At 33.3% G+C, this 14920-nt stretch overlaps 1 protein-coding gene across 1 annotated transcript in view; it reads right to left on the bottom strand.

Moving 5' to 3' along the window:
- Positions 1-2119: 2119 nt before the first annotated feature.
- The window catches only part of LOC107664977 (phosphatidylinositol 4-phosphate 5-kinase type-1 beta-like), a 50831-nt gene continuing 38030 nt past the window's right edge, over positions 2120-14920 (bottom strand). The window contains exons 8-15 of the mRNA XM_016455682.1: positions 11443-11636; positions 10468-10551; positions 10276-10324; positions 10081-10165; positions 8846-9001; positions 6894-7029; positions 4293-4401; positions 2120-3015 (exon numbers count right to left, since the gene is read on the bottom strand). Of these exons, the coding sequence (XP_016311168.1) occupies positions 3013-3015; positions 4293-4401; positions 6894-7029; positions 8846-9001; positions 10081-10165; positions 10276-10324; positions 10468-10551; positions 11443-11636 (816 nt within the window). The 3' untranslated portion in view covers positions 2120-3012. The remainder of the gene's footprint in view (positions 3016-4292; positions 4402-6893; positions 7030-8845; positions 9002-10080; positions 10166-10275; positions 10325-10467; positions 10552-11442; positions 11637-14920) is intronic.

Genomic DNA, 14920 nt, shown 5'->3' with positions numbered 1-14920 from the left:
AAAAAAGTAATCTGATTACGTAACTCGCGTTACTTGTAACGCGTTACCCCCAACACTGGTCCTACCTCCACAATACTGAACAAAGTCAATGGCAACTTCTGTTATCTATACATTCCTATTCTGAACACTATAACTCTATAGATTATGCATTCAAAAACAAGCAACCATGCATGTAATTATAGTTACGTACCGTAATTGAAGTAGATTCTGCTTCGTCGTAAGAGGAAAGTCTGTCCTGTGTAGTTTCTTGTCGTTTGGGTTTATTATCAGTCGTAGTCACTTTATATATCTTGCGCATTGGGGGGAACATTCAACGTACCAGGATAACGGGTGCATCCATTTTATAATGAGGGGTGGCGAGGTGTTCATCCACCCCACCTGTTCATACAAATGTATTATGCATCTACCAGTGGCAACCTGAGATTACATCTTTCAGAGTTTGTCGCTATTCCACTTCACGCTGTTTGTTTATTTCTGTGATGGTACATGCATTTTAATTTGCAGGTAAGTGGACATCCCTCATTTCAGCGCTTCTCTGATATGGTCTATTTAGGGAAAAGGTATGACAGCTGAGAAATCAGTAGCAAATGTCATTGTCCAGAGCTGACCGATGGGAACGGGAGGAGGTGTGTGTCCCAACAGCTGGTGCGGTGGAGCTCTGACTCGAACTTTCTAGAATGGAAGAGAACTCTCGAAGATAGTAGTAGAACTGGGGGAAGGTGTTACAATCATAACAAAACATCCTGCAGACTTCTGGGAGGTGCTGGTGAGTGACACTATTGTGGCATGTTTATATTGGGTCAAGACATACTGATGCTAAAAGTGCTGACAACACTACTACTACTTATTATTACTTACTACTACTACTACTACTACTACTACAACTACTTATCATTACTACATTATATGTTATGCACAGTAATAAATTAGATTTTATATATATATTTTTTAAATGTTAGTATTAATACCTATTATATAAAATGTGTTGTGGTTTTAAAATAAAATTCGTTTTTTTTTACCCCAACGAGCTAAAAACACAAACCCCACAGACAGAAAAAAAGTTTTGACTTTTTGCCCAATATATTCAGTTATTGATATAAAGTTACTATAAATGCCCTGTTGTCACCCTGTTATTGTAAAATATTTTTTCATGTTGTAAATGAAGATTATTCAATTACAAATGAATACTATTTCAGTCTGTCTAAGTTTCATGTTTAATTCAAATAAAATTTGTTTATTGCCATTTCTTTGTAATTATTTGTGAAATTTACAAGCAATTTCTGAGTGAAAACTGTTTTTGTTTCTATGTATACTGTACATAAAAGGCGATGAATGATGAGATATTTTCACTGAGAATCCTGATACTGACATTTAAGTAAGCAAGTTGGCAATATAACATCAATATATATATACCCTACTGGGGTCAGTTAATTAGCATTAATTTAGTATTTATTATAATTTTATTTATTACATTAAAAAAAGTAATTAATTAAATAAAATAAAATAATTTCTTAAATTAAAAATTAATTAATTTTCAAAAAATGTACTTTTCCTAAGACACTGATCAAAAGTGACATTGAAGACATTTATAATATTTACATTAGATTTCTATTTTAAATAAACTGTGTTCTTTTGAAATGTATATTCATCAAATAATGTTTCTTGAGTACCAGATCTGCATATTAGAATGATTTCTAAAGGATCATGTGACACTGAAAACTGGAGTAATGGCCACAATTTAGCTTTGCCATCATCGTTATTAATTACATTTTAAAATGTATTCAAATAGAAAACTCTTATTTTAAATTGTAATAATATGATTACATAATATGATGTTTCTGTATTTTTGATCAAATGATTACAGCCTTGGTGAGCTAAAAAGACATTTTTCAAAAATAGAAAAAAATCTTACTGACCCCAAACATTTGAATGTTAGTGCAGACTGTACATAACACAATTTAACGGGAGCGAAATATATACAAATTTGCCAAAATAAAATGGACACTCATTCACAAACAATGCACGTCGCAATAATCTCGAAACGGCCAAATACTGGTCGACATTATAATTCACACCAACACAAAGTTAATTTATAATAATGATTTAATAAATTATGGCCTCAAAACAAACAAAGGTGCAATAATAATATTCAAAAGACAGTTCGGACATGGCATTTAAAATCAGAAGCGCACTAGCATCTAACATCAAGCAATCATTTGGACGCCTCTAGGAAAAGGATCTCCTGAGAGAATGTATATGCGTGTATGAAACTCACCCGTCCCCACTTGAAAAACTGACTGCATTTTAGCACATTAAAACATTCTGGCATCTGGATATATGTAAATGATGCACTGCTGATGCGAATCCCACTCTTGATTATCAGGAGCTGATGTACCAGTGTAAATCTGAGCATGACTGAAGTTACACAGTGAAAGACACTCCTACATTTACAGTACATCATAAGAGATGTCTGAGAGCTACAGTCACACATCTGTTGTTTCCTAGAAACTGTTTTGGCTTGGAAATAAAACGATAACACACACTTGTATAATGTATGAAAATTGCACGTTTAAAAAGATCTGAACAGCTCTGTTCCCTAGAGTTTGAATCGCCAAGCGCTGCATCTAGGTCACTAAAGACTAGATCCTTTAAGAGGTAAAGAACATAGCAGTTATAAACCATCTTTGCATATCAAAGGAGCGTAATTATTGCATGTTTCCAAAACAGTGAATGGCGTGATGTGACATCTGCCTTCAGTCCGATCCCAGAGCTGCCTGTAATGTTAGGGCTACAAAAGCTGAATCAGCATGTGGTTACGGATGTCCGTGAATCTGAACTCTTGTAGCCACATTCCCTCCAAACAGTCTGTGATCTGATGTTCGTAGATGTTGTATTGGCGAATGTTTTCTTTGTTTGGCAGCAGGTGGCGCTCTCGGCACATGAGGATCCGGAGGACTACAGAAGCAGGTGATGATGGGGAGGGTAGAGATGAAGATCATCTGGTTTTGCTCCTTACTGGAAAAGAGATCAACAATATGATCAACGTTTATAGAAGTTGTAAGTTATTAGTGGCAGTATTACTTTCATAATATACAGTATATTAAAAAGTATATTTAAGACTTTTAATGTAATATAAATAATTACAGTATTCTGGTATTTATACATTTATAATACAATAATTATCAATATATATAATATTTTAACATTAGTAGATTATATAGTTTTATATTATTTTATGCTTATTATTTATTTTATATTATATAACAAAGGTTATTCTTTTTTAGTATTTTTATTACTTTCACAATATATTTTTTAAATTTCATAATCTGATATTTCTAAATATTTATATTTGATTTATTATGTGTATAATTTTGTAATATTTATATCATATTAAATTCTAAAAGTTATTATTTATATTACAAATGTTATTCTTTTATATTTATTATTAAACCTTTTTAAATTATAAGTTGTAATACTGACTGACTAGCCTTATTCCTTTCTTAACTTTCAAAATTGAATCTGATATTTATAAAAATCAGGGATAAGATTTGTCTGTCAATATTACAAGTTATAATTTTAAAACGTTTTTATAATAAAAATAAAAGAATAACATTTGTTATAGGTAAAAGGTTTTTATTTATAATAATAATAAACCTTTGTAATAACATATAAAAAGTAACTTGGAATTTAATCTGTTATTCATACATAATATATCTGATATTTTATACATTACATTTATAATGATAAGAATTAAAATATAATAACATTAAAATAAAAATCTAAAAAAATAAAATCTAAACAAAAATGTAAATATATACACACATATGTTCATTATTATATTGCATATGATTATAAGTTATAAATATTAAATTCAATAAAAATGAAATATTCATATACTGTACATACACACAAAATGGATTACAAAATGGATTATAACTGGTCCTGAATGTTTTTTGGCCAATATACAAAATCTTACCTGCTATGATAATAGTTATGCTGCAACTGACCAATTATACTATTCCAAAGAGCCACATAATAACAGATATTTTGATCATTTTTGACAATTTCATTGCAGATCCAAAAGACCTTATGCAGGGTAGGCATCATATTTAATTTAATGTGAGTAAAAATAAGGCTGTGAGAAAAAAACAAAAACAAAAAAAACATAGGACAGAACAACCTATTGAACGTATTGTACTTCTGTTCCTCACATCTTCATTTTCTATATGACCCTGACTAAGATCCATAGATCCCTCGAGATGCAATCGACTAACTGTACTGCACAAACTCACAAAGTAGACATCCAGCACTGAGTCGTCATCTCTGTCTATGTCCATGGTGCTTTGCTCCGACGTCAGACAGATGCCGCTGTCCTCCAATGTAAAAGTTGAGCAGGCACATCTGAAAGGAAACAACAGCAGCAGTGAGTCAGAAGAACAGCACGAAGGAGCTCAAGGACAAATTAAGAGTCCTCAAAACATGACAGATGAATATTGAGCAAAGCTGGTGGCCTCATAAATGCCACAGAGGGAATATGTGTGGCCGTGTGTGAGGGAGACCAGAACAGAAAGCATTTCAGCTGTAATATTTCTCATCATTACCGTGACATGTTTCAGATGAGCGCTGGCCATCTATATCCACTTTGGAATGTGCTTATGTTTTTATTGCCTGTAATAATCTCTTGAGTTATTGCTGCCATGGCAACCAGACCCTTGTTCACCTCATGAACATAAAGCACTTTGAGCATTAACACAGGCTCACCCTGGACTTCACCAAACGCTTTGACTGCCTGAGGTCAGCAAGATATTTTGTTTTTTTTGAAAGAAATTAATACTTTAATTCGACAAGGACGCATTAAATTGATTAAAAGTGACAGTGAAGACATTTATAAATGCTGTTCCTTTGAACTTTCTCTTCATTAAAGAATTTTCCACAAAAATATTAAGCAGCACAACTGTTTTCAACATAAAAAATGTTTCTTGAGCAGCAAATCAGCATATCAGAACGATTTCTGACGGATCATGTGACATTGAAGACAAGAGTAATGATGCTGAAAATTCAGCTTTGCATCACAGGCCTTTGAACTTTCTCTTCATTAAAGAATTTTCCACAAAAATATTAAGCAGCACAACTGTTTTCAACATAAAAAATGTTTCTTGAGCAGCAAATCAGCATATCAGAATGATTTCTGACGGATCATGTGACATTGAAGACAAGAGTAATAATGCTGAAAATTCAGCTTTGCATCACAGGAATAAATTACATTTTAAAATACATTCAAACAGAAAACAATATTTTAAATTGTAAAAATATTTCACTTTTTATTACAGGTATCTGTATTTTTAATCAAATAAATGCAGCCTTGGTGAGCAAAAAAAAACATTTTAAAAATCTTTCCGTGCCCAAACTTACCATCTGAAACATTGTACATCCCTAACATGAAGTCTAAGCAATAGCAATAGTTATTTTTGCCTTAGCAACCACCTCTAATTAACCTATTATGTTGATTAAATCAACAAGATAGCATCTGACTAAGCTCTTTTAACTCAATAATCATTGTTCAAGCTGAGGAGCACCGAATGCCCCTTTTTGTGGTATTGTGTGTCATAAAACAATACCACTATTATATTCGTCCTTAGCAAGCAGGTGAAATATTCATGAGGTCTTTTCACAGGAATTCCTCTTAAAACAGGTGTGTGTCAAAGGTGAGGAGATCAGTGAAAACCAAACACAAAGAATCCAGCAGCAGAACAAGTGTAACATGACAGCACCTAGTCAGCTGCTCACGCTAGAGCAGGATATAAGAAATCCATCTCAAGTGTTACATTGTGGCATTGTTTGACTATATTTGAATGACTTGGTTAGTTAAAGGAATAGTTCACACAAAAATCAATTATCTGTCATCATTTACTCAACCCTCCTGTCATTCCTAACTCTTTCTTTAATGGAACACAAAAGGATTTTGAAGTATCTGTTGCTCTTTTGAATGTAATTGCAATAAGTAAATAAGTAAAGTATGTTTTTTGGCTTCAAAAAGGACTCAAATGCACTATAAAAGTAGTATACAACTTGAAACTCAAATCATATGACAAAAATTATGATAGCTAGCTTTCCTTGGTATGTATCTCCATGAGATAAGTTTGATTTGTGAAGGAATGATTCTTTTGAACTAGATCATCAATGTATCAACTGATTCAGTTCAAAATCACACTGGTTTGTCATTATTCACTCAACCCTAACCTATTTCACTTTCTTTCTTTGGAGAAACTCAAAAAGGTTTTGAACAATTTCCATGAAATTACAGTTAAATTAAGGTTTTTAGGCTTAAAAAAGGACTCCAATGTACCATAAAAATAGTAAATGACTTGAAACTGAAATCAAAGGACAAAAATAATGACTTCTAGCTTTCCTTGGAGTGTTAATGAGAGAAGAAGCAAAGCTGGATTTGTGTAGGAATCATTCTTTCGAGTCAGATCTTGTCAATGAATCAACTGATTCAGTTCACAAAACTGCTCTGAATCATTTGTTGAGTTGAGTGGTTCAAAGAAGACGATTGGAGCATAACCACTTAAATTTTGGTCTTTTCATCTCATAAAGTTCACAATCATATGACGCACAAGTCATATGGTTATTTTTATGATACTTTTATGGTGCTGTTGCCGCCTTCTGAAGCCTGAAAGCCTTAGTCCGTATTCATTATGACTAAGTGGCTAAAAAAAATTCTCCATTTGTGTTCCATGGAAAGAAGTCAAATGTGTTTGGTAAATTTTCATATTTTAGTTGAACTGCCCCTTTCGGTATCTCTGTGGCGGGAAGAGAAGTGGAGATGTGAGAAGGTAACAGGTGTGTGTCGGGTTGATGGGTCTGAAGGTTTGTGAGATGTGAGGTGTCACCTTTCGTTTGATCTGGCCTCCCGGTACCGATCTGTGACGTAAATAGAGGGCGGGGAGAGGGTGTGGCTCAAGGAAGAGGCTTCATACGGGTAAGGAGTCTGAGGGACCAGGTCAGGACGGTTATAGGACCAGTACACTGTGGTATGAGCAGACAAAACATCATATGAGGTGAATGGGAGGAAACGTTTTTTTCTGATGAATAAATGTACAGTATATGACAAAGTAACTAAACTTCCATTTAAAAGTTTGAAATTTAAAAATGTAATTTATTCCTGTGATGTCAACGCTGAATTTTCAGCATCATTACTCCAGTCTTCAGTGTCACATGATCCTTCAGAAATCATTCTAATATGCTGATTTGCTGCTTGATAAGATTTATCAGTATTATTGTCAATGGAGGAAACAGCTGTGCTGAATATTGTTTTTAGAAACTGTGATACATTTGTTCTGGATTCTTTGATGAATAAAGTTCAAAAGAATAGCATTTATTTAAAACATAAATCATTTGTAACAGTGTGAATGTCTTTACTGCTACTTTTGATGAATTTAATGTATCCTTGCTGAATAAAAGTATTAATTTCTTTTTAAAAACATATTGACCCCAAACTTTTTTATTATAATTCATACCCAGCAGCAGCTCTGAGCCGATGACTAATTTAGCAGCGCAAAAGGTCAAAGCAAGGACATTGTGTAACTTCTGCCACTGAGGTTTGTGTTCAGTTAGTAAATGCGAATTGAACGAGGAAGATCTTTAGTGATGGCATAAGATGCAAATCAAGGGCTTTTTACTCCGCACTTATCCCCAGGTATCTTTTTAACCCCAGACTAATGCCATTTTAACCCTAGCTAATGTTGTTTACCTCATTAATATGCAAATAAGAACATTAAAGGGATAGTTCACCCAAAAATTTAAATTCTGTCATCAATTACTCACCCTCCACTTTTTTCCAAAACACTAAAGATATTTTAAAGAATGCTTGTAACCAAACAGCTGATGGTAGTCATTGAGGCCCTGTTTACACTAGTGTGTTTTCATTTTAAAATGGCGTTTTAAAATGAAAACGATCCTCGTCTACACTGGCGTTTTTTACCGCGTTTCACAAACGATCTCCGTCTACACTACACAACCAAAAACGCATGTCACATGACCATTTATGCAGGTACAACCATAGAAATGTATAAGTAGATGCCTTATTATTTAGATGGCGGACGCGTCTACGTGCTTGAATGGGGAATCTACCTATACATATCTATGGGTACAACAATGAACATGATGTTATGTTTACACAGTCGTCAAGGATACGCAGGGCGAATGTGGGCAGCCACACCATCGTTTTCAAAAGTCTTCGTTTTGGTCCGTTTACACTGAAGCGCTACCCCGGAGTTTTCAAACTAAAACGGGGTCTGCAGCGTTTTCAAAATTCTCCCTTTTCGAGGGTCGAAAACACCGGAGTAGTGTAAACGACAGGCTTTTGTAAACGATGGCGTGGCTGCCCACATTCGCCCTGCGTATCCTTGACGACTGTGCAAACATAACATCATGTGAAAGTTACGCATTTTAAAACGAAAACGCCAGTGTAAACGTAGCCTGACTTTCATAGCATTTTATTTTTCCACCTTACTGTGGTAGTCAATGGCTACCGTCAACTTTGGTCAGTATAACCAAAATTCTTCAAAACGTCTTCAACAGAAGAAACTCATAGAACAGAAATTGTGGAGGGTGATTAAATGATGACAGAATTTTCATTTTTGTGTGAACTATCCCTTTAACCCTGGGTTTACAGATGTACAGTGTGAAAACTTGAAACTTAAACTAATCCAGAGTAAAATATGAAACATGATAACCGATGATTATGTTAATCCAGAGTTTAAAATGTCTCTCAGATAATATTTTCACATGCGAAAAGCCCTCTAGCCCTATGAACAGTTTTCATATAGTCAGTTCCGCCCACCTTGTCCATCCAGACTGGCAAGACTACGGGCTCCTCCAAGTCTGTCCGTCCTCTCCTCGGCCTTCTCCTCCTTCTGTGAGGACAGCACCTCTTGAGAAGAGCACTTCAGCGCTGATATGGAGTTCCGTGCCCTCTTGCTCGGGGAGAAACGATTTGCTGGATGTGCGACAAAGAGACTAATTACGGACACTGTCCTAAATGAACTGACAATATGATGATGTAACGCTCCCCTAACTGTTACCTGGCAGCAGACAATTAGACCGTGAAATTAAATCTTGGTCTGCAGTCTAACTTTATTAGAAAGGATAAAAATAAATCTGCATTCTGCTATTTTAATTTGGCTTATAAAAATCTGATTACCGGGGTGAATTACAGTTCCTGACTTCTTGTTAGGTTGTAGAAAGAGGAAGGAGAAGTTCTGCTGTTGTAATGTTGTTTCAAAATATTCTTAGTAATGAAATTAAAGTTGAAATATAATGACGGTCATGCAAGAATATTGATGCAACTTCTGTTCTTATGTTTTTCACTGACAGGAAGTTTTATATATAAATTCTAATTCCATTGCTTGCTCATTTTTAATATAGAGGCTAGAATATCATAGAAAACAACTAAGAAACCACCTAGCAACTGCATAGCAACACCCTGGCAACCACCCAGAACATCCTAGTACTGTGGCAGTGACTTTGCATATTTTCTTTTAGTTTGATTTAATTCTTATTTTTCATATCCACCGATATATGCAATTAAATGTACAGACTTAAATTAAACAATTTCTTAATTATTAAATAATCGGTAACATTTACCAATAAGTTTTCATTTGTTAACATTAGTTAATTAATAATGAACAATATTTCTACAGCATTTATTAGTCTTCATTTCTACATTTACATCTACATTAAGTTGCATCTGTTAAAATCATTTTATGCACTATGAACGTGAACAGAAAAATAACAACTGTATTGGTATTATTGTTTTTAAGAATTTTACAACTGTTTTTCACATCAACAAAGGTAAATAAGTGTTGTAAAAAATATATTGCTCATAGTTCATGTTAACTAATGCATTAACTAATGTTAACAAATGAGACCTTTTTGCGCAGTGTTATCACATTTCTTAAAATATTAATTTCGCAGATGCAGGTTGTACCATTATAACGGTTAACATTCAAAATGTATCCCGTTGTGATTATGTAATACTTGCATAATGAATTAATTTGCTTGCCGTTGTTGACTTACGCTGAATCTTTCTGAATACTCTGGAGCTCATGAACTTGAGAAATCTGTTTGCATAGAAACTCGGTCTGTGCACAGACACTGTATCCTAGGAGAAAGAGAATACAAGACAATTAAACCAGGAAGCCTCTTTAATTCCCCCAGCGGTATGAATAGTCTATTCATAAACGAAGAGAGCAGAGAGACATATAGACTTACACCATCATAGACGAGTGCCTTCCAGGAGTGCTCCAGCTTCTTAATGAATCTTGGTGGGAAATAAGAGCAAGAGATCTCGTCAGGGATGAGGGAGTTCATTTAAAGATGGTGCATTGAGCTAATATGCTGTAAGCTGGTGTGTAACATGACATTCGGGCTCTTGGGTTTGTTGTAAACTGACACCAGGCTTACCTGTAAGACTGCAAGATGTCGATAATGCCTAGAAATATAAGTAGTTTCCCATCCCTGTGTGTTTTTGCAGGAATGCCTCCCATTCTGAGTAAAAGGAAACATTGTATTCAAATTATATTATGTTATTAGTGGCTAGGAAATAAACATATCAAGGTCAAGACAAGCCATTTCACCCGCAAAATAAAAAATTAAAATCATAAAGCTTTAATCTTATTTTTGCACTGTGACAAATTCTAATTGCAGTCTAATTTGTGTTTTTATTGTTCTAATTTTTCAAACAAAAAAAATATTATAATACTGAAAAATTATTCTTATTTAAAGACATAACTAATCATAAATGAATAATACATTTCAACAAATAGTATATGTGTGTGTATATATATATTGATTAAATAATTCTCTAATATATAAAATAATTCCAGATATTTGAATGAATGAATAAATGTATGTGTGTGTATATATATATATATTAAATAAATCTCTAAAATATATATATATATATATATATATATATATAATTATATAAATTAAGTTTTCTTTAAATAATTAATTTCTATTTAATTTATTTTGGATATGACAGTTCCTAAATTAAATCATTAAGACATCTTAACAAATCCTATAATTAATTATTTTTTATTAGAATTTTTGAATTAATATTGATATATAAATAAATAATACACATATTAATACATAAAAATAAATAATATATATGAATAATAATGTATATAAATACACATGTTCTTGAATAAAGTATTTTGACTTTTTTTCTTTTGATTTTGGGGTAAAATATGACAGTTTTTTTGTAGTGAAAGTCACTGGCTAAATACAAAACATTTTTTACCAAAACACTAAACACTAAAAAATATATATATACTGTATTTGCAACCAATGTGCATTAATCTGTGTATATAACTACACACACATTTTGAATATATACAAACAGGATAAACACTGGATTTAATATCAGGGACTCACGTGTCATCGGTAGTCAAAGCCTCGGCTGCCTTGCCGTCTCCCTGAATAGACTCCATGGCAGTGGAATAAAGAACTTTCTGTCCCACGGTCCTCTTCCCGTCCACAATGTTGACGTCTCCTTCTCTGTGACTCTGGTTCAGAACGTGCACCCCCAACAGCAGACTGTAATCCATGATCTTAAAACTCTCCAGAACCTGTGTGACATACAAACACAACATTTAATCTCACACACAATATTACAAGGACCACAGCCAAAATCCTCCTGATTAATGTGCCTTGTCTTTGGCCACTGTGCTGTTGCTATTTTTTCTCTTTGTCAGGATGGTAACCCTCATTCTGCAAAACTCATGTTTGCTATGTTACTGTTTAAGGGCGCAGGGTTGCTACAGGATACCAAACAAATATCTATATAGTTTTTATTCATTTTATTTCAGTTTTAGTTTTTTATTCTTATTATTTTGTTTTATTTTATTGTAAAGTTTATTTTATTTTATTAGTAACAAACTTTTTTTTATGGTTTTAGTTTTAGTTAACTTTAATAAAAAGTTAACACCCACTTGCACAGCTCTAAGCTTCTCTATTTTGCAGCATTGTTCATTAGCGTAATACACAATTTCAGTAACATAACAGAAAAAGCAGCAATGATGAAACAAAAATGCCAGTTTCCACAGATATCTGAGGTTTTATATCTAGGTAGTCATGCACCAAATCTGATGGCAATGATCAAAAAGCTCAGAGAGTCTCTTCAAAATGAAATCCTGAATGAACTAACAGTAAGAACACTGCAAAAAATGATTTTCTTGTTTTTCTGCACAAATATCCCAACACTAAATAAATCTTAAATCAATATACATTTACTTGAAAAGCAAAATTACTTAAGAAATAAAAATTAGGGCAAAATTAAATGAGTTTATGCTTTAAAAAAAATCTGTTAGATAATAATCAAGATAAATAATCTTGTTTTCCTTTGAGTTAAGTTTATTTTTCTTACCTCATTGAAATAGTTTGTCGTTTTAAGCACAAGCTCACTTAATTTGAATGATTTTTTCAGAAAACAAGACTTAATATCTTGAGTCATTTTGCTTCTCAAGTAAGTGTATCTTAATTTAAGAGTTTTTAGACATTAGTCATAGAAAACAAGACAAAATAAGTAAAAAAACAAAGGCGAAAGTAAGTAAAGTCTGCATAGCATCTTCATAAATGAGTCAAAAGGAAAAGCGATTTGTTTATCAGTGGTAAGAAACTATAAACAGGCTTTAAACAGTCATCAACAGGTCACCAGACAAAAGATCTCAGCAATGATTACTTGTTAAAAATACCCAAGAAACCAACCATAGAGTACATAGATGTGCGCTTCTAGCTGTTAGTGTTATAGGAATACTATATATCTACATACTTTCCAGGCCTGCACATCATTTACTTTTGGCTTTAAATGAAACATACTCAAAACAATCAGGTAAAAGCTGTAGCCGTGAACCAGTAAATGTCACTTTTGCATGAAGCTCTTGTTCCCCTCATACCCTCCATATTCAAATGAATAATATTTGAATAGGGACACACAACATCCTTGTTTTGCATCCCGTCAGGAGCGTCTAAAAGCCTCCAAATGGGCCCTCAACTAGGTCACAGTAATACCCAACAATGGCGCCAGTGGAAGGCAACACCACTTGTTTGGCACATGAAGTCATTGGGTCAAAGGTTAACCTGTTGTTGAAAGGAATTTACACCTTTTTTTTGGGTGGAGTAACAGATTAACTCCGGGAAGGAGTGGGTTTGAATATATGTGACCCTGGACCACAAAACCAGTCTTAAGTCGCTGGGGTATATTTGTAGCAATAGCCAAAAATACATTGTATGGGTCAAAATGATCGATTTTTCTTTTATGCCAACAATCATTAGGATATTAAGTAAAGATCATGTTCCATGAAGATATTTTGTAAATTTCCTACCATAAATATATCAAAACTTCATTTTTGATTAGTAATATGCATTGCTAAGAACTTCATTTGGACAACTTTAAAGGCGATTTTCTCAGTATTTTGATTTTTTTGCACCCTCAGATTCCAGATTTTCAAATAGTTGTATCTCGGCCAAATATCGTCATATTTATTGTCAAAAAATTGACCGACCCTTATAACTGGTTTTGTGGTCCAGGGTCACATATACCCCTTTTTATGAAAGCCTAAATAGGCCTGAGCACTAAAAAGTGTGCATGTTTAAAAACTAGTTTTACTACATATTTCCATTGTGAAAAACACTCATTAATAAGATGAAGCTCATTGAAACATTTTTCACTCTTCAAAGATTTATAATTGAACTTGAGATTATTGGAGTGGTCAGCCTTTCTGCTTCAAAATGTCATGTTCAATTCAACATGTTGTAATTCTTTGAAATTTACTAGCAATTTCAGAGTGAAGAGTGTTTGTACATCGATTGTTTTTCAATGTAGTTTACATTAGGTTTTAGACTGAATACGTGTTGTTGACGTGCAACTGCGAATGATCGTGTCCTCAAATATTTTAATTTGTCTAAAATCAGAACGTTGCAGACATTCAAAACAAGCCGTTTGGCCTTTTTGAACTGGAGAGGAAGTTTTGAGTTATGAAAGTTGCAGTATGTTTTCATAGTACATCAAGCTTGTTTGATTCCTCATGAGCCCTTAACAAAATATAACAAGTACAAATATGGGCTAAATATGACAAGTGGTTCAGTGCGCTAAAACAAAAGGAAACAAATGCGTTACGTGAAAGCTCTTCCTGTTTTGAGATACTTATGTAAAGTATTTTTCCATTTTCCACAGAAAACATCCTGGGCTTCAGGGCAGCAGTCCACAATGGCTTGCTGTTATACCACTATTAAAACCACCTGTTTTGCAGCTTGGTTTGCAGCCATCAGTCGAGTCAGCTCAAATGAGACCAGTCACTGGTCATTAATTAACATCAGGTGAAGAGTTCAGTGAAAAAATGTGTCACTTGTGTTCATATTGTATGCAAACATGAGGTATGTGACCTCCCGTGACCCAATAAAAAGATTTCATTAGGGTTTATTAGGTTTTATTTTCTCATTAGGTTTTATTATTGTTTGTGCACTTGACATTTCAAAAATAAAATCTATTTTTATTGCACATAGAACATACATTAGCAGTGCCTGTATTTAATAGGCGTTTAATCTAAACATTTTTAAAGACTTTTTTTCTTTTTTGACTCTTTTAAGACAGAAATCTTCCTATAAACTTACAAGAACCAACTTTTCAAGAAGTTTCTATGTAATAAATATATGACACAATGATTATTTGCATTCACTTCCTGGTTAGTTGTGAATACATGGTGTTTACTCTTTAAGGGCAGCTTAGTGGGGAAAAAGTTAAATCAAAATAATAATAATTATTATTATTATTAATAATAATAATAACAATGACATTTTAATAATAATTATTAATAATAATAATTATTATCATTATATATAATTTTTATTATAA

The sequence above is a fragment of the Sinocyclocheilus anshuiensis genome, unplaced genomic scaffold, assembly GCF_001515605.1.
Source record: "Sinocyclocheilus anshuiensis isolate Anshui unplaced genomic scaffold, SAMN03320099.WGS_v1.1 scaffold363, whole genome shotgun sequence".
Classification (NCBI taxonomy): domain Eukaryota; kingdom Metazoa; phylum Chordata; class Actinopteri; order Cypriniformes; family Cyprinidae; genus Sinocyclocheilus; species Sinocyclocheilus anshuiensis.
The sequence above is the reverse complement of the archived record's forward strand: the minus strand, read 5'-3'. Positions and strand labels throughout refer to the sequence as shown.